Genomic DNA, 26152 nt, shown 5'->3' with positions numbered 1-26152 from the left:
AACTGCTGATGGTATAGAGCAGGAACTGTCACTTAGGAATGAGAAAAGTTCCCCATACAACAGTGACTAAGATACTGAAATGGTTAAAAAGATTTCACAAAATCTCTCCTTTTAGTTGCTGTCCTTGATGTTTAGTGTGTGTTTGCACAGAAGTAGTGCAGTGGCTCGTGCTTGCTGTTTTCCTTTGTTGGAGGGGGTAATTTTCCAGCTTCACCATTTTTCGGCCTGACAGTGCCGTTGCTTTTGACCTCAATGAAAGCATGACAGTCAGGAAGAGGCCAGGTCTTCTGTTTAATGAATACAGATTAGTTTGTTTGAAATTTAATTTCTTCTTAATTTCTTTTTAATTTCTACAGGAGTCTGCAGAGTAGAAGGGGTGTTCTAGAAATTGTCTCTTGCTCTTTCCTCTGCTCTATTCCCAGGGCTGTCCGATGCCTGGGTCTCTGTGCAGATGAAGCCAGGCACAGAGCATAGTTCAGTGTCATTACCATCCTCAAATTCTTTGCCTGATGTCCTGGACCTGGATTTGTTTTGTTTGGGATGTTTGGAGATCTTTATAGAAGTGAAGTTACCTGGTCTTTCTTTCTTGATTTTTAGTGCTCCTTTTACTTCAAAGATGGGCTTTTGGGATGAAAAGCTGTGTTTTCTAATGTGCCATTGAATGATCCCGTGGTGAGCAGCCTACCTCAGCAGTGAGCAATGTCAGTGGGAAGAAACAGGAAAGGAAGGGAATTAAGTTACGCTATGCTTAGAGAACAGCATTAAATAAAAACATTGCTGTCTGCTGGGTGTCCTCTTCAGCTTTCAGATGTATAGTACAAGACTTGAGATGTATGAGAAGATTATAGGTAGGAGACTCTCCTGAGTGTTCACAACTGGCTCATTTGTGTACCAGCCACTCTTTGAGCTGTAGTGGCATAATGGTTGTACTCAGAGATGAGAGATGATGTAGTTAGAGGAGACAGAGTGATGGAAGTACTACGGAGTAGCAGACCATCGTCATTGCTGGGCAGATGCCACAAAAGCTGCTGCAACATTGTACTGTCTTTTTACAAAGAAAGAAAACCTCACCCAGGAAGACTGTTGTTAAGTGCCAGTGGTGCTACTGATAAAGAAACACAGCATTCAAGAGAAGTGCTCCCCAGTGAATGCTGAGGAGAGGAGTCCCATGGGCCACGAATCACAGTCTGTTACACAGCTTCTCAGGAGCACAGAACAGATAGATTTAAGAGAGGAGGTGAGGCAGTTGTCAGCAGAGGAACTAAGAGCAGATGGAGGCGGGAACAATGGTTTATTTGAAAGCCTGAATGCTTTCTGCACTGGTGGAAGCATATCCTTGAAGATCTTGAACATTTCATGATACTTAATGCTAACCTGAGAATCTCATTTTTGGGTTGTGTACACCCAAGGTTTACCTGGAAGGGGATGAATGTGCTTTTTTCTTGATGTTCCTTGACATAAAGCCCCTGAAGCTGTATATGTCTTGTCTTAAGAAATGAGGTCATTGTGTAATACTGCTGCAGATATCAGAAATATTCATGAGACAGTCAGTCCCTTTGTGGTGCCAGTTAGCTTGGCAGCAGGGTTCCAGTGCCCTGCCTCTGGGCATTTGAACTTGTCATTTTTAACAGAATTGCAGTAGCTTTGTCTTTCCCTAAAGATGATATTCCCTCTTCACCATTTCTCTCTTCACCTTTTCAATCCTCTCCTTTTCATATGTTAATTAGACATCCCTTTTGTTTTCTTTACATTTTCTCCTGTTGCTTAACTATAATCTTCCATTGTCTCCATATTTTTCTATTTAATCAGATCCATCATGAGCATGGTATAAGAACTGTTTTCTTGGTTATCAAAATTCTGGATGTTATTGTTGAAGCTAAGTATTGAACTCTGGAGACATCGCACAAAAACTGTGACATCATACGTAGTCTAAATTCCCTGTTCTGGAATATGCCTTGAATGTCTTCTGGCTGCTGATAAAATGCTTTTGACAAGTTCTGAGCAGAGTCCTGGCAGTAAAAAACATGATGAGATGTGGTTGGAAGTGTGGTGAGGGTGAATTGGGAGAGAAAGAGAGAGAAATGGGTGAGAGGAGGGAGACCAGTACCTAAAGGGGGCTGACAAGAAATCTGGAGAGGCACTTTTTACAAGGATAGGTAGTGACAGGATAAATAGGAATGGCTTTAAACTTTTACTTAGTTATGTAACAGGGTGCAAAACATACAAATGCCTTAATTTAAAGGCAATGTAATAAGTTTATTTATAGAATCAGAGAGTAGTTTGCACTGGGACGAGGTCCAAGCTGCCATCATGTTAATGAAACCATGTTGGCTATTTATTTAGTAAAATACTAATGATTTTTTTCCAGAGAATTTGATTTTGAATCTGTGCTGTATCAAACAGTAAATATTTCATGGAGTCTCAGACTGGTTTGGGTTGGAAGGGACTTTAAAGCTCAACCAGTTCCAACCCCCTGCCATAGGCAGGAACACCTTCTGCTAGACCAGATTGCTTCAAGCCCCTTCCAACCTGGCCTTGAACACTGCCAGGGATGGGGCAGCCACAGGTTCTCTGGGCAACCTGTGCCAGGGCCTCAGCACCCTCACAGGGAAGAACTTCTGCCTAAGATCTCCTCTCAATCTCCCCTTTGTCAGGTTAAAGCCATTCTCCCTTGTCCTGTCCCTACAGGCCCTTGTCCAAAGCCACTCTTCAGCTTTCTTGTAGCCCCTTTTAGACACTGGAGCTGCTCTAAGGTCTCCCTGGAGCCTTCTCTTCTCCAGGCTGAACAAGCCCAGCTCTGTCAGCCTGTCTCCAGAGCAGAGCTGCTCCAGCCCTCACGGCATCTCTGTTGCCTCCTCTGGACCTGCTCCAAGAGCTCCACATCCTTCTTGTCTTGTTGCCCTAGAGCTAGATGCAGGACTGTAGCAGGGGGGGTGTCTCCCCAGAGTGTAGCAGAGGGACAGAATCTCCTTCCTTGACCTGCTGGCCTTGCAGATGACTAGCATTGCAGAGCTGTGCCCAGGGGTAGCCTGATGCTAGCTGAGCGTTGTTTTTGGCCACAACTCTGTCAGCCATCCTAGGCAGTGGCTGCCTTCGTCTCAGCATCTCTTTTCTGGCATGCTAAATGTAAATGAAAAGGGAAACTGTAGACTTCTTTTCCATCTCTTCTACTTGGAACTGTAGCAGTGTAGTTGAGAATGCGGCTGTTCTTGGCACACTGTTTCGCCGGTGCTCTTGGGTCCTGTTGCAAGGCTCTTCCCCAGCAGTAATGCAAAGTTTTGAATGTTCATTTCTGTCTCTCTGGCTAGTAAGAACTGGTTGTAGCCTAAACCAAAGCAGTGTTACAGTACACCTCTGTTTGTAAAGCCAAAGTGAGTCATGAAAACAGTTCCTTCATAGTAACAGAGGGAGAAGCAAAGGAAAGAGGAGCTGCCTTTTAGAAAATCAAATTTTTGGGGCAGATGTCAGAAACATTTAGCCTTTTCCCTGAGCCCTTCCCCAGATGCAAAACCTTGCAGAGAAGGGGTCTGGGGAAGGAGGTTACTTCTAGATACAAAAAGTCGGGAAGAGCAGGGTCAGAGCTGAGAGTTACTGAAACACAGCAGCGTTTTGTAACATGTTAAGGATGTAGCCAAGCAGGAAGAAAATCCTTTGTCTTTTTAATTCTAATATTTTTCCCCCCACAGGTATAGCCTTTACAGACCTCCCTGTAAGTACACCTCTTTTCAGTATTTCAACTATGGATGCAAACAAAAGGGAGGGGGAAGAGTGTGTGTAGTGTGATTCTGTTTGATTCTTGTTAAAGAAATGGTAAAGCATTACTGAAAGATGTGGATGCTCCTTTTTCTGTGACTTCGTAGTCCTGTGCCTGGGTTTGTGGGCTACTCACATGCCTCCTCTCATTCCTCACCACCTCTAGAGTGTGAGGCATCCTCTAGAGGCGGTGAGGGATCCTTCTCCTGGAATTAAAGCAAGGATTCAAACTTCATTACAGGTCAATGTCTTCCCAATGCAGCTTTGACTGTGGGGAGTGTATGTGCAAAGCTATTGAGTAGCCTCTCATATGTTCCATCATCAGGCTGGCTGTAGCGTGCATGCTCATCACACAGGTTTTTGACAAGCCTTCTCCCACCATGAGTAACCAGCTCATGGAATCACTGGAGGAATGTATTTGGCATCCATGTGGGGCTGATAGTTAGTCCTCTGATTCACCAACTAATACCAAACTACTCTTGAGTGCACTGGCACCAGCTGAGTTACACCAAGCAACAGCATCTAGTCAGAAAGCAGGAAAGCACGACTTTTGCAGTGGGTCATGAGCAAAACCATGGTTGCTCTTTTTCAGACTCAAGTGTTCCTAAACAAGGAGCAGATGTTTAGGAAAAGAAGATAAAAGTAGGTCAGACATACACCAATACATCTACTGCACCCACTTCCCTCATACAAAGAACTTTCTGTCCCTGAGGTTGCACTCCTGTCTTTGTACTTAAAAACCCTAAGTGAATTTCCTCTGAGGAATTCATTATTTTCCATAACTTAGGCCTCCAAAGTGCTGATTTTCTTGGCTGACTTCTGCACCGTGTGGAAGAAAGCTTGCTCTTCTCTGTCTGGCACCTCCTGCCAAAAAATGTATTTTGTTCCTCTAATTTTTGTGTTGTGAGAAATAGTGCCTACCACTCTCTGTTCGCCTTCCCAATGGGGTGTATGGCTTTACCAGTCTCTCCCATATCCCAGCCAGTGTTTGTGCTGAAAGATGTTCCAGTTATTTAATTTGCCTTTTCACATCAGCTGTCAATACAGCTTTTTCCTTGGTTCCCAGGCTCACTGAGCCCAGGGCATCCCCCATCCTGCTGTTTCTTGATCTCACCAGGTCATCCTTACAGGGTCTCATGCTTCTCTGTGTGTCCTGTGCAGAGGAGATGCTGGTTTAGTGTTAAACTGGAAGAAGACCTGATCAGGTGGTTTTGCAGATCAGCTATTCGAATGCCTTGTGGCAGGGTCTCCAATTTGAAGGTTGAAGAGTATCTCTATGCCTTTCACCACCCAGTTGGCTGGGCTGTTTTCCATGGAAATGTCCTTCTGGCTCTTACAGCAGCAGCTGATCCGTAACTGTTACTGTGGGACAGGAAGGAAAACAGTGGCTCTATAGGCCTCCTGCTATTGGTAATTATCCTCCATGAGATAATTTCTCTTTAAAAAGAGGTTTAGAAACACTTGAGTGGGTCGTTTGGCCTTCTGACTCTGGATGCGAGGAAGAATAGCAGACTTCTGCCCCAATGTGGGTTTTGGACATTCCTCTTCATGTGCTAAATGGCTGTTGTGTTGGCTGCACCTGATTTTCATCAGTCCCTCAGTCCTGTTACCCTTTTCCAGTATCCTTCCCTTGAATTCCTGTCTTCTTCTATCACCCTTGCAGGCGCCTCTGTATTCCATATCCTTTTCTGGCCCTTTCTGCTCCCTTGGTCCGTGGCTTCTTTGTTGTTCTTCCAACCAGTTTGGGTTGCTGCCCTTTCCTGAAGAAGCGGATACCAAACTCAAGACAGACTTTTGGTTTAAATATAATGACTATTGTCAGAGACTATAGAAGTCTTGAGGTAGTAGGGAATTGGAAGCTGGTATAACTTGCAAGTGGTATTTTTCATCCAGGCTTGAACACAATGTACACGTGTAAGGTAAAGAAGAGAAAACATCCATCTTATGAAGGTTATGCAAAGTAATGTGTTCTTCACCTGCTAAAGTCACAGTCTAAAAATTGAACTGCAAGCAGGAACAGAAGCAGCAGCCCCAACTGAGTGACCTTGGGGTTCTCTGCTTTGAGCAGCTTGACACACAGTTTTGGCTCTGGCTCTGTTCCATAGCTAGCTCCTGAAATCCTCCAGGAAGGGGCTGTAGAAAGAAAGCTTTTTCTTATACTCCAGGCAGTGCGGTGAAGCTGACTGGTACACACATCAGTGAGAAGCATGGCTAGTAGGCCCCATCACTTTTACACCTTTTAAGCTTAAATAACTTTTAGGGTTGGCATGTCTATGAGATTACACAAGGAATTAATTTGACCCTTCAAAACATTATACCAGTCTAGAAATTGTTTCCTTGAAGTGCTTATTGCAAAATTCCCCTTTTTGAGGCAAATGATGAAGACAATATTTAGCAATATTCGCAATATTAGGAAGTTGGAATGGATACTTTCAGCTGAAAGCCACATTTTGTTGTGATAAGTCTCACACGGTGAAATGTATTTGCTTCAGCTTTTTTCCATTCCCTCTAAAGAGTCTTTGCATTTCTATGAAAATACTGTGAGGGATTAGCGTAGGCTGAAATTAATGCAAAAGTAACTGCTTGCAAATAGAAGGGAATATCCCACAGAGGGATTTTTCCCTTTTATACCAGTTTAAGCCAATCCTGAAGCCCAACTCTCTTATTTACACAAGCCCATATGAGGTTCATCCTGCATGACAGTTTGCTGAAATGTGGAAAAGCAGGATGTGGAAGAGCCCAGGGTGGGATTGCAGGCATCCAAAGAGACAAGGGGGTTAAAAACCAAGTCAAAATGAAGTAGGAAGCTGTGAGCAGCTAACCAACATCAGAGGCAAGAGGTGGTCCAGATGTTACAGGGAATGTATGAAGAGCCTGGCAGGAGAAGCATCTGCCTGGTCAGTGGGCTCTGGGGTGATGTCTCCCTGCATCTGGCAGGGTGGTGGGGATATGTGTAGTTCCAACAGTTGCTAACCAGAGAGGACACGTCTCACATGTGAAAAATGGAATTTTAACTTGGAGGTGATTTGAGAGCAGTTGGGGATGGGCAGCTTCTCCTCAAAGATGAACACACCACAGACTGGCTGAAAAATATGTGATATGTTGTAACTTGGAGGTTTTTACTTCTACCTTCCAAGTATTTTGGGTGTCTGATTCCTAGCTTTGGATGTCCTTGGGTTCATAATACTAAAAAGCTAAGTTAATAAAGAAGTTGACATTATGGACTGCGAAAAAGATCTGATCCCTTGTTACAGATATTTCCTTGTCAGCAAGGTTTGAAAGAGGAGAGACTGACTTTAAACACAGCATTTTCCTCTGGTAGCTCTTCCTGTGCCATGGTGTTGTTTTCTTTGCACACCTCTAACCCAGCAACTTCCTTGGTGTGAGAATAGGAAAGGAGGAGGTGTGCTGAGTCAGCAATGATGCGGTCATCCGCATTTCCAGCCTCTATTTATAGATTCATGTTTTTTCCTTTGTTTTTTTGAGATTTGATCATTTCAAAGGTAGAGGAGGTTTGTCAGGACCTTATCCAGTTGAGTTTTGAAAATCTCAGAGAACAGAAGTGCTTCGGCCTCTTTAGAAATCTGTTCTGGTCCTTAATCATCCTTACAAGGAAAAATTTCTTCCTTATGTCCCATCAAAATTTCCCTGGCTGCAGCTTGTGCCCATTGTCCTTTCACTGAATACCCTTGAGAAGAATCTGTCTCCATCTTTTTTATCACATCCCTTTTGGGAGTGGAAGACTTGCAGTTAGATTTTCGCTTTTGACTTCTCCAGGGTAATTCCCTCAGCCTCTTCTTACGTGCTATGCACTCCAACCCTCTTGCCACCATAGCAGAACCCTGCTGGGCCCCATTTGTGCATTTTGCTTGTCCTGGGGATGTAAATGTGGAGGTGGGGAACCAAGTATGGTACTGCAGATGTAGCCATGCCAGTGAAAGCAGGGAGAAGTAATCTCTTCCCAAATCATGCTAGCTCCATTTTTGCCAATGGGATTAGGATTCTACTGAGTTCCGCCTCATTAATACATTAGTAAAAAGTGAAATCCACAGCAATGTTTCAGGGGGCAATCCGTGATGTTGCCAGTGTCTTAGTTTCTGCAATAGTGAAAAAAGAGTTGAATAAATGTTCCAGATAACTGCAGGGAAACCCATGCCCCTAACTATAGAGGAGGAGAGAACTTAGGCTTCCTTTAGGATGACCGGCTACCCCGCGGTAGTAGATCTCGCTAGACGGAGAGGTCTGCCCTTCCGCTGATCTAATGGCTGACATGGGTTCCACCATGAGCAAGATACCACAACCAGGCACCTTCCAGACTCTAATTTCACTGCAGATGTCCATGTGCCTTGGCCAGTGTCTGGTTTCTGGCTGGGTCAGTATCCAGCGTGTCAGAGCAAAGTGAGAAAACCCAACACCAAACAGTGAGTGAGCAGCATGGGAGAGATTTCTCCCTGAACCTTGTGAGCTATAGCAGATGCTCTGAAGCAGAGGATTAGTGAAGTTTGTGTTGCAAACAAAAAAGTAATTTGTGCTGCAGAAAAATAACAGAACAGTGAATGGAACATGCTTTTAGAAAGTGTGATCCAGAGTGATGAGAACCAGGCACCCCTAAACCTTTTCTGATGCTATTTCTCTTTTCCCCACACTTAACTGGCTTGGGGATTCAGTTTGTATCCAGAAACTTAAAAGAGCCTGAATTCAGAGAACTTCTAGATAGACTTTGACTACCTGTTCTCGATTAGATCATCATAATTCTGCCAATAAGCAGAATTATTGGCTGAATTTTAGAGGTATTTTCACAGTGGTAATTTTTTGTTTTCCCCATATTCTGGTGGTGGATGAAAGCTTCCATTTGGATCCATAGGCTTGTTCTTAAAATGAAATTCATCTATCAGCAGTGAAATTTCTTGTATGGATGACTTGCAGTCTTGGGACCATCAAAGACTTAACCTCAGAACTCCATTACCAGCCATTCCCTTGTCATCAGAGATGTAAAATATTCAGAGAGCAGCTGCCAAGGAGTAAGAGAAATCTGACAAAAAAGTGGAGAACACATAGATCTGTGGATTGACATAATGCCCCTTTCATTTTTGTTATTCTTGATGTTGATCTTCTTACTATTATTATTATTAGCTGCTGGCTCTTGAATTTTGGTAGAAATTGCTTAGAAAACTGAGCCAGGAAATGGACAGGCCATGGGCAGCAGCCATGGCAGCAATCACTGACTGCTGGGAGATTGAACCCATGGCTCTAGTTTTATGCAATAGTTTTCAATAACTGCACAGTAAGTTGTGAGGTTCCTTGAGAGGTCCCTAAAGGGATGTTGCTCCTCCCTAGTCCAGTACATTTTTCAATGTAAAGAGTAGCATTTCTGTCTTAACCAAACCATGTAACTGGAGCAGAAAGCTGGGTTTAATAGAGGTTTTTTTTTTTTCTTCCTTCCCAGTCAAATCTTTACCCTACAGTGGGTCTCCAGACTCCAGGAGAGATAGTCGATGCCAACTTTGGGCAGCAGCCATTTGTGTTCGACATTGAGGACTACATGAGGGAGTGGCGAGCGAAGATTCAGAGCACCATTAAGCGGTTTCCCATAGGAGACAGATTAGGCGAGTGGCAAGCCATGCTGCAGAAGTAAGTCACTGTTTTGGTGTTCAGCTTCCTCCATTCTGTTAGGCTATAAATACTTTTTGAATGCTAATTTATGCATTCTTATGGCAAAAATTGCCAGGCAGTGCATTTTGCTCAATTTGTTTTACCCTCTGTTTTGTTGTTTGATAGTCTTTCCTATGTAGATTGCTGCTGTTTCAAAGGTAAAAGATATGGGAGAAGTTTTCAGCCAAAGACTGCATGAAAGCTTGTAGGAATGGAAGAACATACACTTTGAGGTGATGCACTGGGGGAAGGGGAGGGAAAAGGACACCATAAAAACTCTAACATAGGAGAAAAGCCAGTATGTAAGTCAGCTGAACTGAGAAATGAAAGAGCAAGAAATAGCCTAAACCAAAGGTTTCCACACCCAACTTAACTGAAAACACAGTTATGGCACTTTGTAAATGTATGAATATTGAATGCATTTCGAATGGCAAAAAGGATTGAGTGGAACTTGATGAGAACAATTAACAAGAGTTGTCAGAGGTCACGAGTACCTTCTGCCTGAAGAAACACAGAAGTGATTAAGGCTCCACAGCTTGGAAACAGGTAATTGAGGAAGGTGGACTGTAGTTGTCTGTTGTCAGTCATTCACACCATGAAGGGCATGACTAGAAAGTGATTATTCACTGTTTCTCAAACCACAAGAACTAGAGAAAAAGCATCTTCTCGCTTAAAAACAATTTTTTCACTGAAACTGCGGGACTTGCTGCTGCAAGAAGTAGTGGAAGTTTAAGTATAAGTAGATTTTAAAAGATACACATTTAAATATTCACAGTAATTCACAGAGACCAATTCCATAGTTATATTTTAAACCCCCAGGTCTATGGCTGTTGCTTCTATCTCTGATTACAGAGAACTCTATGTTTCACCTTTTTATTATATTCTTTCTCTAAACAGCTGATACTGGTCACTGTCATCCAGGAGACTTAGATGCATTGATGATCGCATCCATGCGATCGTTCTTGTTTTCTGTTAGTCTTGTATTTGGATATTTGCAGATAATTCAGGGCAGCCAGCAAAACCTTTGAAAAACAACTAGCAGAAGCTATTGAAAATAATAATAATATCTTTCTTCACAAAAATAAGAAACAGGAGGCCTGCCAGAGAGTTTGTAGGGCCTATAGGAAGACTGCAGTATAAAAAGAGACCTTGGGGAGGATAAGACCATGTGCAGTTGAATTCCTTGCCTGTGTGTCCAGAAATCAGGTAGGTTGTCGTGCTGGAACGCTTCTTTGTGAGGGACTTGGCAGAACTTGTGTCTGGTATTGAAGTGTCTGTCAAAGAAGCACTGGAAGAAATAGGTGAGTGAAGAAAGTCTCTGGGATCAGATATTTGCCTAGAGTCCTAATGAGACTTAAGGAGAAAACAGGTGAACTTGTGGCTGTGGATCAAAGTTTCTCTCCAAACTGCCTTGGGTCAAGAGAGGGGGAGGATGGTGTGTGTGGTGCCATGTTTCATGAAGGGTTTCAGAAGAGAGTCAGGCACCGATGGGCTGAGAGAACCTTGATGTCTGACTTGGACAAATGTGTAAAAGCTCTGCTGAAGTGTAGATGTGTTGGGCACATGGAGAAATAGGATGTGGGTTTTGCAAAGAGGAGCCTGCAGACACATTGATATGGTTGTTGGGCTGCTGTCTTCATCTTGGAAGTCCAAAAGGCTTTTGAGAAGTTCCCTTGCTGCAAACTACGGGGGGCCTATGCAGTCAGGGGCTAATGTCCAATGTGGATTATGAGTTGTTTAAGAGACAAAAGAGGGAATAAGTGGGTAAGAGATTGTCACTCTGGAAGGACAAGACTGTAGAGAGGCTTGGATGCATGCTGGTGGTGTCTGTGGTGTTGAGGATGTTAAGAAATGGATGGGAAGAAGGGACTCTTCCAGGAAGGAATGAGATCTTTGGGTTATGATGAATCATTACACAGAAATGTCAGCTCTTTTTTTTTTTTGTTTTGTTTTGCTTTTTGGTAAAAAGCAGGGAAAGAAGGTAATTCAAGGATTTGTCAGGGGAAATACAGAGGCCAGAAATAATTGTCGCTGTATGAATGTGTGGTGCACCGTTAATGTGATGTTTTGGTTCTCTCCAAAAGTATGTAATAGAAGTGAGAAAATAATGAAAAAAAACCCAAAGCAGGATGTGCCTTTGCACATAGGGTGGGTGGGTATGGGGTGGGTGTAAGGCCCGGAACAAATATACAGCTTTGAAGGACACAATTGTGAGGGGTAAGGCAGAAGTGTGAAAAAAATGTCTTGAATAGCCTTTAGAAGGTGATGAAGGAACAATTATACTGCAAGAATTAAAGGACATCAAGTGACCTTCTATAGCAAGGTGATCTGCTTAGTGGATGAGGGAAAGGCTGTGGATGTTGTCTACCTAGACTTTAGTAAAGCCTTTGACAGTTTCCAACAGCATTCTCCTGGAGAAACTGGCTGCTCATGGCTTGGATGGTGTACTCTTCACTGGATAAAAAACTGTCTGGATGGCTGAGCCCAAAGATTGGTGGTGAATGGAGTTAAATCTGTTGGTGGCCAGTCACAAGTGGTGTTCCCCAGGGCTTGGTACTGGGGCCAGTTCTGTTTAATGTCTTTATCTTTTTAACCTGGTATCATTTACCAACTTACTGAAGGGGCATAAGGGGATCAAGTGCCCCCTCAGTAAGTTTGCAAATGACACCAGGTTGGGTGGAAGTGTTGATCTGCTGGAGAGTGGAGAGGCTCTGCAGAGAGATCTAGACAGGCTGGGTTAATGGGCTGTGGCCAGTGGTATGAGGTTCAACAAGGCGAAGTGCCATTTCCTTCACTTGGCCCACAACAACCCCATGCAACACTCCAGGCTTGGGGAAGAGTGGCTGCAAAGCTCCTCATGGAAAAGGGCCTGGGGGTGCTGATTGACAGAGCTGAACAAGAGCCAACTTGTGCCCAGGCAGTCGAGAAGGCCAAAAGCATCCTGGCCTGTGTCAGCACTAGTGTGGCCAGCAGGGCCAGGGCACTGATTGTTCCCCTGTACTGGGCACTGGTGAGGCCACACCTCAAATCCTGTATTCAGTTCTGGCCCCTCGCTACAAGAGAGGCATTGAGGTGCTGGAGCTGGTCCAGAGAAGGGCAACGGGGCTGGTGAAGGGCCTGGAGCACAAGTGTGATGAGGAACAGCTGAGGGACCTGGAGGGGTTTAGTCTGGAGAAGAGAAGGTTCAAGGGGGACCTTATCACTCTCTACAACTACCTGGCAGGAGGATGGAGCCAGGAGGTGGCTGGCCTCTTCTCTCAAGGAACAAGTGATAGGATAAGAGGAAACAGCCTCAAGCTGCGCCAGGGGAAGTTTAGACTGGAGATGAGGAACAATTCCTTCCCCAAAGGGTGGTGAGGCATTGTAACAGGCTGCCCAGAGCAGTGGTGGAGTCCCCATCCCTGGAAGTGTTCACAAACCATGTAGATGAGGCCATTAGTGACATGGTTTAGTGGTGGCCGTGCCAGTGCTGTGGTAGACGTTGGACTCGATCCTTAAGGTCTTTTCCAAGCTGGTTGATTCTATGATTTTAAGTGAAGATGGCACATTTAGAAAGAATAAAGGAGGGTTTTTTTCACACTCTCTGCCATAAAATACCATGAAAACAGCATGGATCCAAAAAGTGACTGAAGAAGTTATAATAAAGAAAAATCTATCAGAGCTAAGATGGAGTGAGATTCCACCACTAGGATAGGAGCTATCTGACTGATCACTGAAAGCTGGAAAGGAAAAGTATATTTCATGTGTGCCTTTATTTTTCCCTAAGCATTTGTTTTTCCCAGTTAGGAAGTCCAAGCACTGGGCCATAGGGTGTTTGGTCTGACCCAGCATGGATGAGATGTAACAACTGGCATTGACTTTAATGTTCATTTTCATTCTGATGTACTGTACTGTTGACACAGTAGAGTCATTTCATTCTTTGCAATGCGTCTTGTCAGGCTTTGGAAAGACAAGATCTGCTTTTGGAAAGCAGCCAAAGAGAAGGAAGGGTTTAATTGATATTTAAATGAAAATAATTGGTTCCTAGTGCTCAAAAGGTGACTTGTTCAGAAAAAAGTGTGTCCTGCATCTTCGAACATAAAAGGACCTGCAGTGGGTGAGAGCACTGGTCTGTCAAGCTTAGTTTTAGATGTTTTAGTACGTTGGTAGCACAGGCTCCTGCAGCACTGGAGTGTTTTTTCCTTTCCCTGGTAAAAATGACTGGTTTTGTGCAGCTTTGTAGAGCATTTAAATTTTTGCAGCCTCTGACTCTGGCTACTGAATTACACTAGAGCAAGAGTTGCCTTTTCCCCTCCATTCCTGCAAGCCTGGATCATGGTGTTCAGTGTTTCAGCCTGGCTGAGCCAGGATGACCTGGCTGCTGAGCTTGACAGCAAGAGGGATGCACTTGGGTCTGCCTGTCTGTGCCATGCCAAGGGCAAAAGGCATGTCTTGGACCAACCCTGATGAGAAGCACTTGCTTTTATAGCAAGTTTTAAAAATACACACGTGCTTACAATGTTATGCCTGTCATGATTGCTGACTCATAAAATACTTCTTTCTTGTACTGAGAGTAGCCAAGTTGAACATGGGTTTTGAGCTGCGACTTAGTCAGATTAATAGCAGCTTCATCATGAGAAGCCTATTTTGAGATTTATCACTAGAAGCTTTGAAAGGCTGTGCTGGCTTTTTAGGTTTTGTTAAAATCTGGTGAGCATTAACATTTAACCACCATATCCTGGGAAGCAGAAGTGCCTTAGAAACAGCCTGTTCAGAAAGACGCTTTGTTGTGTTTGTTTTCTACAGTGATGCTGCCTCCTCCTCCCCCCCCAACATTTTTTAAAATACAACTTTAAAATGTGAAAATGTTTGTAAAATCAATGCTGATGGGCTACTCATTGTAAATCAGCAGATAAAGTATCTGTGAATGCGTAGAATTCATAAGGAGATTTAACTACTAGAGATAGGATTGCTGGCAAAATAAGTGGTGGAAGTAATTCAGGACCAGAATCTTTTATTTTTGAGGTCTACTTGAAAGCCATGAGCCTCTCTGAGGTTCGGATGTGATGTCTCTATAGGATGTCACTGGATGCAGTACTGAGCCCTTACAAGTGACCCCGGTCAGCAGGCACGAAATAAATAAATAGCGTGTATGAACTGGGAGTCTTTAATTTTTCGTTATTCTCCCCCACCTCCTGTAAGATGAATTTAGAGCCTCCCTCCTGTTTGCTGAGGAGCAGGTGCCTATCTTGTAAATTTACACTTCTCTGAACCCTGGTTATGTCCTGAGTAAGCTGAATTTGGTCACTGCAATTGCAATTTCTGTTGTGTTTATTTTTTTTTTTCTCCAGTGGATTACCCTGTTTTACCAATGTCTCTTCATCTGTTTTTATTTTTCTATTTTCTAGTATGGTTTCATCGTATTTGGTTCATCATGGGTACTGTTCAACAGCAACTGCCTTTGCCAGAATCACAGACACCACAATCCAGGAAGAACAGACCTCAATAAAGAATAGACAAAGTAAGTCTCTTGGGTAGTTGTTCCCAAAGCATGGCGCACTGGCCATGTGTTACGTTGAGGACTCTGCAGAGGAATGGAGTGCTGTGGAAGCAGAAAAGTTACGCCATGACTCCATGCAGAAAAGTTACTCCAAAGCTGTCCAGAGCACACTGCTGACTCAACGTTGGTGCCTGTGGGTCAGCAGAACTTGGGGACCACTGCTGGGAGCACTTTTCCCATCATCACTGTGTCCCTTCCATCCTCTGCCCTCTTTGCCTGAAGAACTGCCCTATTCTTTCCTTTGCCTGTCTGCTCTGAGCACTGACCTGCATGCCTGGCAGTGTAGAGTGTGCAAAATTGTCTGATCAACTTGGTTAATTTTCCCCAGTCTTGTTGAAAATAAGTAGCTGAATCCTGGAAGTTATGAAGTGACTCTCAGCTTTGAGTCCAGCAGTTTCACACATCAGGCTAAATGTAGTATCTAAGGTGCTTTCTTGGAGGTAGTGTCAAATCAGTGGAGCATAGAACAGTTACCTTGGACTTTACCTGAACTGAGGTCACTGTGCAGCAAAGATCCTTTTGGGTTTGGATTATTAGCATTTTGGGTTATTAGTTTCCTTAGCCTGCTCATAGGGACCCAGACATATCGATTTATTTTGACTGCAGCTTCCAGACTTAACAAACTTTCCAGACCCTTCACACATTTTGTTTTCATGAAAGTTCTTTGCATATTGAAGATTTTGCAAACTTGCAGCCAGTGTGTTTAGCTTGCACTAGGTGAAGGATTTGCATTCACTGCCTGGTTTGGTTTCTGCTGTTTCCTCCAGAGCAGCTTCTGTCTCAGCTGGGGAGGCTGAAAGGGCTTTTGGCTTTCTCCTGCTGTCTTTTTGGTTTGCCTTTATATTTTTTTATTTTTTTTTTAGCTTTTCTATTCCCAGGCTCAGCCTGCAGAGTCACAGAACATTGGTGTGTTTTCTGCATTCTACTGGCTGTTGACTACAGGCTACATCCCGCTCTGTAGTTTCCCTTCCCTTTGTGAACCATTCCTCATGTGACTGTTATGCATGGGGAGCATCGTGCCCCTTTGCAGCTCACTCTCCATACATTACATGTTCTTAGCCAGCATTCAGGTTCATCTGAGAACTCTGCTTAGTACCCACAATAACTTGTAGCTGCTGGCTGGTAGTGCTGATGGGCTTTTTGCTTTCCAGGTCATGCATTGTGCAGCCCTGAGTTCAGTGTTCTGCTGGTGTGGGTTTTGGTGGCAAAGCCTTCTGGAGGCACGCAAGGCTGTGCAGTCTTGTTTGTCTGAGGACAGGTGATGAGGCAGATGGAGAAGCTCTGAAGCTGGGGCTCAAATAAAAGGTGTGAGGAATACAGAGATGGGAAAACAAAGAGAGGGGGAAATAAGAAAGCAATGACATCTGTGAGAGTTGCCAAACAAGGCAAAGAAGAGAGCTGCTAAAAGCAGTGAGACATGAAACGGAGAGTGAAATGAAGGAGTGCAACACACGTTGGTGTGAGAACCACCTCTTTGGTTTTAGCTTTCAGCTATGATGACAAGCAGATAAACATTGAGACATGGGAGCCAAGACTAGTCATTGCACATTATTACTGGGGGTCACTAATATGGATTTCCAGGCTGGGCTTTCAACTGCTCGTGACTTGAAAAAGTCACGGCTTGCTGTCATTAGGGCACCTCACAGGTGATCCAAAACCTTCTCTCTGTTGTTTGTAAGGAGTCCTGGAAAAACAGAGAAGGAAATGCAGTGTATTTGTAGTTTTAAGGACACTTAGAAAAAAATAAAATGTGAACCTCTGTAGATCAGCAGCTTCTCTGAGTGTTCAGGGGTGGGATCTCAGGTTGGGTCTTGCACTTGTGTCTTCTGGCCCACTGAAGGAACATATGTGAGCCATGAACACCCAGGATCATAGCTGGCTTCTGCCTTGTATCTTTGCACCTCAGAGATCATACAACTCATTGAGCTCTTTCTAGCTTGCTCAGTAGCTGATTCTTGGAGCTGGCTTACAGATGCCACATCCTTATTGCAGGCCAAGTTCAGGTGTTATTTCAGTGCTTTGAGGTTCCTGACTTGCAGGAACCCAGTTTTGTTGGTATAACTACTTCTACTTAGAGGTAGGGATATGGGGGAAACAGCACTGGGCTGTGGTTTAAGCCCACAGACCCTCTAAGAATACTCTGCTTGTCTGATGCTCAGCCATACATACACTTCCAAGTGTGAACCAGCCAGAGGATGTAATATGGGGGTGACCTGCAGTCTTCACAGAACCACAGAATCATTAGGTTTGAAAGGGACCTCTGGAGATCATCCAGTCCAACCCTCTGCCAAAGCAGGGCCGCCTAGAGCAGGTCACACAGGAACCAGGCAGGTCTTGAATGTCTCCAGACAGGGAGACTCCACGACCCCCGTGGGCAGCCTGTTCCAGGGCTCTGCCACCCTCAGTGGAAAGTTGTTCTTCCTCATGTTGAGGTCGAACTTATCTTTTAGTTTATGGCCATTGCTCCTTGCCCTGTCACTGAGCACCACTGAAAAGAGTCTGGCACCATCCTTCTGGCACCCATCTTTGAGATACTTACCTGTGTTAATGATGATGATATAATTAATGATCCCCTCTCAGTCTGCTCTTTAGACTAAACAAGCCCAGCTCCTGCAATCTCTCCTCATAAGCGAGATTCTCCAGACCCCTGATCATCCCTGTGGCCCTCCCCTGGACTCTCTCCAGTAGCTCCTTGTCTCTCTTATACTGAGGAGCCCAGGGCTGGACACAGTTCTCCAGATGCGGCCTCTCCAGAGCAGAGTTAGAGGGGGAGGATCACCTCCCTTGACTGCTGGCCACACTCCTCCCAATGCACCCCAGGGTACTCTTGTCCCTCCTGGCTCAAGGGCACACTGCTGGCTCATAGTCAACTTACCATCTACCAACAGTCCCAGGTCTTTCTCAGCTGTACTGCTCTCTAGTAGGTTAGGACCCAGCCTGTGCTGGTGCTTGGGGTTCTTCCTTCCCAGGTGCAGGACCCTGCACTTTCCCTTGTTGAACCTCACTGGGTTTCTCTCCAGCCTATTGAGGTCCCACTGAATGGCAGCACAGCCTTCAGGTTTGTTAGCCACTGCCCCCAGCTTCGTATCATCAGCAAGTTTGCTGAGGCAACACTCTAGCCCTTCATCCAGGTCATTGATAAACAAGTTGAATAAGACTGGAGCCAGTATTGACCCCTGGGGAACACCACTGACTACAGGCCTCCAACTGGATTCTACTCCGCTGAACCCTCTGAGCTCTGCCATTCAGCCAGTTTTTGATTCACCTCACTGTCCATTCATCTGACCTGTATTTCCTAAGCTTACCTACCAGGATGTTATGTGAGACAGTGTTAAAAGCCTTGCTGAGGTCGAGGTAGATAATATCCACTGCTCTCCCTTCATCAACCCATCCTGCCACATCATCATAGAAGGCTATCAGTTTGGTCAAGCAAGATTTACCCTTGGTGAATCCATGCTGACTACTCCTGATGACCTTCTCCTTTTCTATGTTCTTGGTGATGACCTCTGAAATTGTCGTGTCCTGCTTTCTTTCCATGGCTCTGGGACTAAAGGACAAAAGTCCTGAAGCACTCCACCTCAGCACATTCCTAATTCTCCTTCAGATCCTTCTACTCTTGGTGTTTCTGAGCTACTAACAGAGTCTCCCTCATTTTCACAGGCTTTTCCTCACCCTGATCCATAACAAGCAAGATGTGGTCCCCAGTTCTCCCTAGACCTTATGCAAGGTGGTAGTGGGGAGCCATGTGGCATATGTGAGACAATTCCTCTGGCCGATCTTGTTGGCCAGTCCTGTGTGTCAATGGGTCTCCTTTTGCTTTCAGGAATACAGAAGCTAGTGTTAGCAGGCAGAGTGGGAGAGGCTATAGAAGCCACCCAGCAGCTCTATCCTGGCCTCCTAGAACATAACCCCAACCTGCTCTTCATGTTAAAGTAAGTATGAATAGCTTTATACTCCCTAATGCTGAAATGTGTAGATGAAGGAGAGAAGAAAGAGGCTGTGCAGCCATCCAGTCTGGCTGCACACCTTGGTCTGAATTCGGATTGTTTGAGATTCCCTTCGGGAGCAGGTGGGAGAGGACGGAGGTTCAGTCCTTTGCACAGTGCTTGTAGCAATGTAGACTTAGCCCTGTTGTTGCTGCTCAGACCTGATATGGCTTTGCCTTGTAAGGTCAGGCAGAGGTAGGTGAAATTTTAGCTCTGTGAAGGAGTTTCTGCTCCTTCACAGATGGTCTTTACTTGTCTTGTGGAGATCTTACAACACTGGAGCACGTGGCAGTCACTGTGAAGTTTCCTAGAAAGGCAGAGGTATAGAAAAGGCTGTCTGGGGAAGAGTTTAAAGGGAAAAAGAGCTTATGTGTCCCAGTTCTTCCAGCTGTACAGAGTGGCTCTCCCCAGCCTTCTGAGGCATATAAGGACAATTCCCAGTAAAGCTAAATGAGGAGTTGTCCTCACTATCCCTGTGGATATTGCATTTTTTTACCCTTACTTCTCTGTTTTCCATTGGCCAGTATTTCCAGGCTTATGGAATAGTGGGGGAACTATGATGTTTGGCAGATTTAGTATCTTCTATCTGAAAAAAATACAACCCACAATAGAATTTTGGAGTACCTGCAGAGGTGGTGGAGATGAAAGCATGCTGTAAAGGAACAGTTTATTCTTACCACAATGGAAATAAGCTTGCTTTTTGGGAATGTCTCAACATTCATTAACTTCAAAGTTGAAGTTTCCGAGCTCCTTCCTCCTATAGCATTATCAGAGCACTTGCAATACATGGGTACCAGGTGTCTGGAATGTCTTTTGAAAGTCAAGAAGTTTAACTCTTATGCAGTTTCCAGAAGTTCTCCACTTGGTAACTGAGGAAGCCTCAGTGCAGAGCATCCTGGCTGTCATGCAGCTTCTTCTCATTCTTCCCTCCTGTGGCATCAGGTGTCGGCAGTTTGTGGAGATGGTGAATGGGACAGACAGTGAAGTCCGTTGTTTCAGTGCCCGCAGCCCGAGATCCCAGGACAGTTACCCCGGGTCCCCCAGCTTAAGTCCTAGACATGGATCAAACAACTCACACGTTCATAGTACCGGTAAGTGTGTTCTCTGTGTCTTGTAGTGAGAACAGCAAATGTCAAAGGTGGACATGGTTGTGTGTTACCTTACCTGCTATTTTCTGTGCATTATTCTATGAATGCTCCTTTCCTTTCTGATAACCAGCTGGGAGGAGATACGTGATCATAGGTGTCTCTGCACGGTTGCAGAATTAGTTTTGCATTAGTTATTTTCCACTGACAATTGTCTGCATAGCAGGTATTTTCACAATAAAGAAGGTTTTGAAGGTGGCCTTCTCGTGCAGCCACTAGTGACTCGGTGTTCCACTGACAGAGCTGTACGAGGAGGTCTGGAAAACAAAGCCTGTTCCTGAACCTTGGAGTTTGCAAAAGAATTGCTTTCTAGTAAGAACCGAGCAGTAGATGCTGCTCAGTTCTGGCTAACTGAGTGAAAGGTTAGGAGGGTTGCTTTTCATGAGAGCGTCTCCCTGCCCCGTGGGCTTTGCCTTGCAAGCTCTAAGCATGTGAGAAGGGAACAGTTCTGTTCCTGCAAAACCCATCTCTTGAGCATCAACTCTTTGCAGTTAGGGAAATTAAACTTCAGGATTTGAAGTAGAACAAGATAAACCAGGACACCCAAGATATGTTCCCTAGGTAATTATTGACTGTGGCTTTGAAGATGGAGTGGGCCAGGGAGTATGACCTGCAGAGCCCCTGAAAACACTCAGACCTGCTTCACTGAGGCTTGAGCTGCTCACAGCCATATAAGTGTATTTTGTTTCTTTATTCCCACTGCTGTGGACAGGCAAACACTGAAGGGAAAGGAAGACAAGTACTTGAATGTCTCTGGGCTGTCATTCACCTTCCTAAGCCAGTATCTTTGTTTTCCTGTATTGTGTAGTGAAGAACCCTGGGTATGTATCTCTGACTAGATAGTCAGAATCATCCCATCAGTCCATAAAAGCTCTTGGTAATACCTGTTTTCAACGAGGAAATGCCTACATCTGCAGCAGAAGGCAGCATTCATATGTACATGTCTCCATCCATGGGACATCACCTTCACCGTTCTCTCTGTCAGACCTTGTGCTTTGAAAATAGTGATCATTTCATCAGTGCATATTTCAAACGTTAAGTAGAACTGTTGTGCAGAGTCTGCTGCATCTTTGTCATTAAAATGCACAAAATTGCTCCTTGTTTGAATCTCTGTGTTGTCATGATAGAAACAGAAATAAATTCCCTAGCTATAAATATAACTGTGTGATCAGCTGATGAATTTGGATATATCACTATTTCTGGAAGAACAGCCATGCCAGGTCCCATCATCTAGCCAAGATACTGTGGTCAATAGTGGTTGCCTAGGGGAGAATATATGAAGGCAGAAAAAACATAATGAGGTTCTTCCAAATTATTGTTTGAGACCCTAGTGGTTCGCAGTTGTCTTGATATTAAATAGCCCCTGTAAGTTTAGCCAGTCCTTTCTGAATCCATATAAAACTTGCAGTAATGACTAAGGGGTTTTGTCCTGTGTCAGTGAGTTCCACAGCTTTTAGGCATCTTTTGGAGGGGGAGCAGTTGAGATTTCAAGCCTGACTCTCCTTTTAGTGATGTCTGTTCTCCTGAAGCTTGTGATTTTTAAAAGGATTGTTCTTATTTGCTGAGTGTTGTGTGAATCAAGTATACCCCTAATGTAAGATAGGTTGTGGAAAGCCTGGCAAGTTCTTGCAAAGAGTTCTCCTTGTTGCCCAGTTTTCACCTATGTTTTCATAGTTTTTCTGGTTAGAGAGTTTATGAGAAATATTTGGTTTTGTGAGAAGAGAGTTCGTAAACTTCTTTACAAACCATCCATGCTTCATATTTCAACAATAATTTCTATACCAGAGCTGTTTCTGCCCAGCTTTTTATTTACAGCCTGGTTTTAGAACTTCCTTCAGCTCAGATGTTGCTGATGAGCAGTGGGGTTCCTTCCATATTCATCTATGTTTTCTCTAAGCCGCACTGGATTTAAGAACAATAAACCATAATTGAAGCTCTGCAGTGTTATTTTGCTTTCTTCCTTTGGGGCCAGCTCTTTTGCTAAATCGTTGGCTTCACAGTATAGTGATAACGTCATTCTGGTCTCATTTTTCACTTTCCTCTTGACTTTCAGGAGCAGATAGTCCAACCTGTAGCAATGGAGTCGTGTCCACGAAAAGCAAACAGAGTCACAGTAAATACCCAACACTGAGTTCATCATCTTCATCTTCCTCTTCCTCCTCCCCCTCATCTGTGAACTACTCAGAGTCCAATTCTACAGATTCTACAAAATCTCAGCAGCACAGTAGCACGAGTAATCAAGAAACCAGGTATTTTTTTTCCTTTGTAGATGCCTGAGAAGGATGAGATGGCGGGAGAGGGCTCTTTCTGAGTCTCATTTCTGAGGAGCCAGAAAAGCATCTGTCCTGCTCTTTTGAACAGCAGAATTATCTACAAGATCACTACTATTCCCAGCAGAAACAAGCCTTTTCCAGTTCCCTTGCTCTGGCTTAGGCTTAGAGGCTCACAGAATCAGACTGGTTTGTGTGGGAAGGGATCTTAAAGATCATCCAGTTCCAACCCCCTGCCACAGGCAGGGACACCTTCCACTAGACCAGGTTGCTCCAAGCCCCGTCCAACCTGGCCTGGAACACTGCCAGGGATGGGGCAGCCACAGCTTCTCTGGGCAACCTGTGCCAGGGCCTCACCACCCTCACAGGGAAGAACTTCTTCCAGTCTCATCTCAGTCTCCCCTCTGTCAGGTTAAAGCCATTCGCCCTTGTCCTGTCCCTACAGGTCCTTGTCAAAAGCCCATCTACAGGTATCTTGTCAGCCCCTTTGGGCACTGGGAGCTGCGGAAAGGTCTTTCCGGGGCCTTCTCTTCTCCAGGCTGAACAAGCCCAGCTCTCTCAGCCTGTCTCCAGAGCAGAGCTGCTTGAACCCTCACAGCATCTCTGTGGCCTCCTTTGGACTCGCTCCCAGAGCTCCACGTCCTTCTTGTGTTGTTGCCCCAGAGCTGGACACAGGACTGTAGCGGGGGGGGTTCTCCCCAGAGCACAATAAAGGGGGAGAATCCCCTCCCTTGACCTGCTGCTCATGCTCTGGGGATGCAGCCTAGCACATGTGGGAGGATCTGGGCTCAAGCGCACACTGAAGCCGGGTCACGGGGAGCTTCCCATCACCCAGCACCCCTAAGTCCTTCTCCTCAGAGCTGCTCCATCCAGTCTCCATCCAGCCTGTATTTGTGTTTGGGATTGCTCCAACCCAAATGCAGGAACTTGCCCTTGGCCTTGTTGGAATTCATGGGGTGTGCATGGACCCACCTCTAACTTTTCTTTCTTCCTTTCACCTCAGTGACAGTGAGATGGAAATGGAAGCTGAGCATTACCCTAATGGTGTCCTGGAAAATTCATCTACCAGGATAATGAATGGCACCTACAAACATGAAGAGATCCTGCAGACAGATGAATCCAGCATGGGTAGGGCCTCAGAGGCAGGAAGGGTAAAGGGTAATAGAAAGAGTTGGTATTGAGAGTTGGATTGTAATTGGATTGTGTGGAAAAAAACACATACCCACCCCAGTGAATGAAATTCTCAAGGTGCATGTTTCACAGGGAAGATGAATCTGTCCTAGAACTAAACTAGGTCTGGCTTTTCGTAGTCTCAGCAGTGCTCGTGATGTGGAGCAGGGAAAGCAATAGGAGTCAAAAGGTTGTTCAGCTCCAGTCATGAAACCAGCTTAAAGCAATCCTGGCACTTCTGCCAGCTGAGAAACTGAACAAAGCTGTGCAAAGGTGGCTGATGCCCAGTCACAAAGTGTTCTCAGCACAGTGTGGTCAGCTACAACTGTCATGTTCGTGGATGCTTTAGCTGGAAGGGAGAGGATGAAACTGGGGATTCCTCCAGTTAGAGTGGGTCTTGTGGGCAACCAGTTCGGGGAAGTTGGTGGTGTTAGCATCTCTGACTGAAAGTTTTTGGAGTCTGGGATTGGTTAGACCAGGAGTTTCCATGTTGTGTGCACTATACTACACACATAAAGGGGAAACATGGCTGGAGCTGCAAGCTCCCATGATTTTGTCAGAAGACTTGATGTGTAGCTAATCCTCAGGCATTAAACAAACTGAACTCAAGTTTTCCCTGTACCTAAAAGGTGCTATGAAAAAATACTGCTGGCTTTTGCAGTTCAGGGATCACAGAAAGCTTCCAGTGGGATAAACTCAGAGTGGAGATCAGCTACCTGCTCCATAAGGGGAAGGAGTTTATGGGTGTCATGTCACAGAGTGGGCAACGGTGGGGAATGAAAGACAGTTGTTACTTCTCCTCTGCCTTTCCTCTAGAAGACAGCTGCCCCCAGAGGCAGGTCTGTGGAGGGAACCATGCTGCCACGGAGCGAATGATCCAGTTTGGACGCGAGCTGCAGATTCTGAGCGAGCAGCTTTGCAGGGAATACGGAAAGAACACAATGCACAAAAAGATGCTTCAGGTAAGCCTGGGCCTTGTGCTGCATCACAGCAGTTCTGTGGGTCAGCACTGGGGTTGTGGGTTCCTTTGCAGAGCTCTGGGTATCCCCCACTTCTGCTCTTGGTGAGGAAGAGGGGGCCTGCATGGGGATCAGAGGTGAAAGCTTGGTGAACACAGAGCATCTAGACCCAATGCTCAGCACAGGAGAGAAGCAGCACAATTCCCGCCTGCCTTCCTGGAGAAACTGCATGCGTGCTCTTCTCTCCAGGTGACTACCTGCCTTCCTGTGCTGGCTCCCCTGCCAGGTGGAGGGGACACCCTTTTTAATCTGCTATATTGATAGCCCAGTGTGGTCCCTTGCTGCCAAGAAGAAAAAGGCCCCTTCTTTTCAGGAGGTAGCCACCTGTCACCTTGGTGATGGCAGGAGGTGCCCCAGCTGATGGACCTGGTTTTCCTGTGTGTTTGCAGCCATGCATGACCTTACTGTTCCTTTCTGTTCTCTCACACAGGATGCATTCAGCTTGTTAGCTTATTCAGATCCTTGGAACTGCCCCGTTGGTCAACAGCTGGACCCAATCCAGAGGGAACCCGTGTGTGCTGCTCTTAATAGTGCTATATTGGGTAAGGCCTGGTTCCTATGTTAGTGCTACCCGCTGGACATACCTCTCAAGGGCTGTCCTGTGTCAGGCAAGCCTGTGAGTGTCAGGAAAAGCTCAGAAATACTTGTGTTTAGCTTTGCCTCTCTTCCTGTTGCTGGGGACTGACAGGGCAGTGATGCAGGAAGGAAAGCCTACAGAGAATGGATCCTTCTGATGTAATCTTCTTTTTACTCCCTTCCTTGCGTTTTCCTTAATGCTGCTTCCAAGGATGTTCCTTAGGATTTTCCTCCCCTGCTTACTAAAGAAGCCAGGATCTTTTTGATACATTTCCTGCTTCTCTTCCTTCTTGCTCTGAACTCACCTGAATCATTTTGCCGGCATTACCAGAGCTCTTTTCCATGCTGTTTTGGTTGGCTGAATCTTGTCCTGCCGTCATCCTACTTTCTGGCAGGAAATGCAGTTGCTCTGTTGCAGTATCTCATAAGTGAAGCAGTTTTCCATAGTGCTGGGTGTAAAGCAGAGGGGAGCCGTAATTCCACTTACCTTTGAGCTCATGCTGAACGTGCAGAGTTAAATGCGGGCAGGGTTTGTCTTCCCTTCAAGCATTGCCTCTGTGTGTTCCCATCATGTGCTATGCCTCTTATAGCCCAGAGAACCTGGCTGTCTGCAGTCCAGTGTCAGAATCGAGGCTGTGGTAATGATCTAGCCCCCAGAAGACACCTTGTCTAGGTCAGCTGAGGATTCCCTCTTGCATACATAGCAAACATGACGTTGGAAAGAAGCAGTGACCAGTGAGGGAGTTTGTCTAGTGCTTGGACTGCTGTGTAGACTTGCATAAGTGGGAGAGATGGAGAGATTGCCTCTCATTTGGTCCCAGTTTCTCCTGCCTTTTCTTATTCTTCCACACTTTGATTTCTCCTGCTTTGGGGGTTTTGCAGCAGGAGCTCCATTGACTTTTTCTTGCCCTGGCCACCACAGTGACACTTTCTCAAACACTGTGGTGAGCTGTGGCTCCACGTGGGGCATGTCATGGGTGGTGGGGTGTGCAGAGGAGCAGTGGTGCAGAGCCACTGGTGCTCAGGAGTAGTTTCCTTCCAG

General features: G+C 45.2%; 1 protein-coding gene across 4 annotated transcripts in view; it reads left to right on the top strand.

Annotated features, from left to right (window-relative positions):
• LOC115619510 (ran-binding protein 10-like) overlaps positions 1-26152 on the top strand; it is an 83599-nt gene that overhangs the window by 49524 nt on the left and 7923 nt on the right. For 2 of the 4 annotated variants that reach the window (XM_030511880.1, XM_030511883.1), the window contains 9 exons: positions 3687-3709; positions 9200-9384; positions 14793-14905; positions 18768-18876; positions 19873-20021; positions 22129-22324; positions 23349-23473; positions 24332-24477; positions 24965-25076. In XM_030511880.1, coding sequence (XP_030367740.1) covers positions 3687-3709; positions 9200-9384; positions 14793-14905; positions 18768-18876; positions 19873-20021; positions 22129-22324; positions 23349-23473; positions 24332-24477; positions 24965-25076 — 1158 coding nt within the window. The remainder of the gene's footprint in view (positions 1-3686; positions 3710-9199; positions 9385-14792; positions 14906-18767; positions 18877-19872; positions 20022-22128; positions 22325-23348; positions 23474-24331; positions 24478-24964; positions 25077-26152) is intronic. The other 2 variants (XM_030511881.1, XM_030511882.1) reach the window with 2 other exon arrangements.

Source organism: Strigops habroptila, chromosome Z, assembly GCF_004027225.2.
Source record: "Strigops habroptila isolate Jane chromosome Z, bStrHab1.2.pri, whole genome shotgun sequence".
NCBI lineage: Eukaryota > Metazoa > Chordata > Aves > Psittaciformes > Psittacidae > Strigops > Strigops habroptila.
The sequence above is the reverse complement of the archived record's forward strand: the minus strand, read 5'-3'. Positions and strand labels throughout refer to the sequence as shown.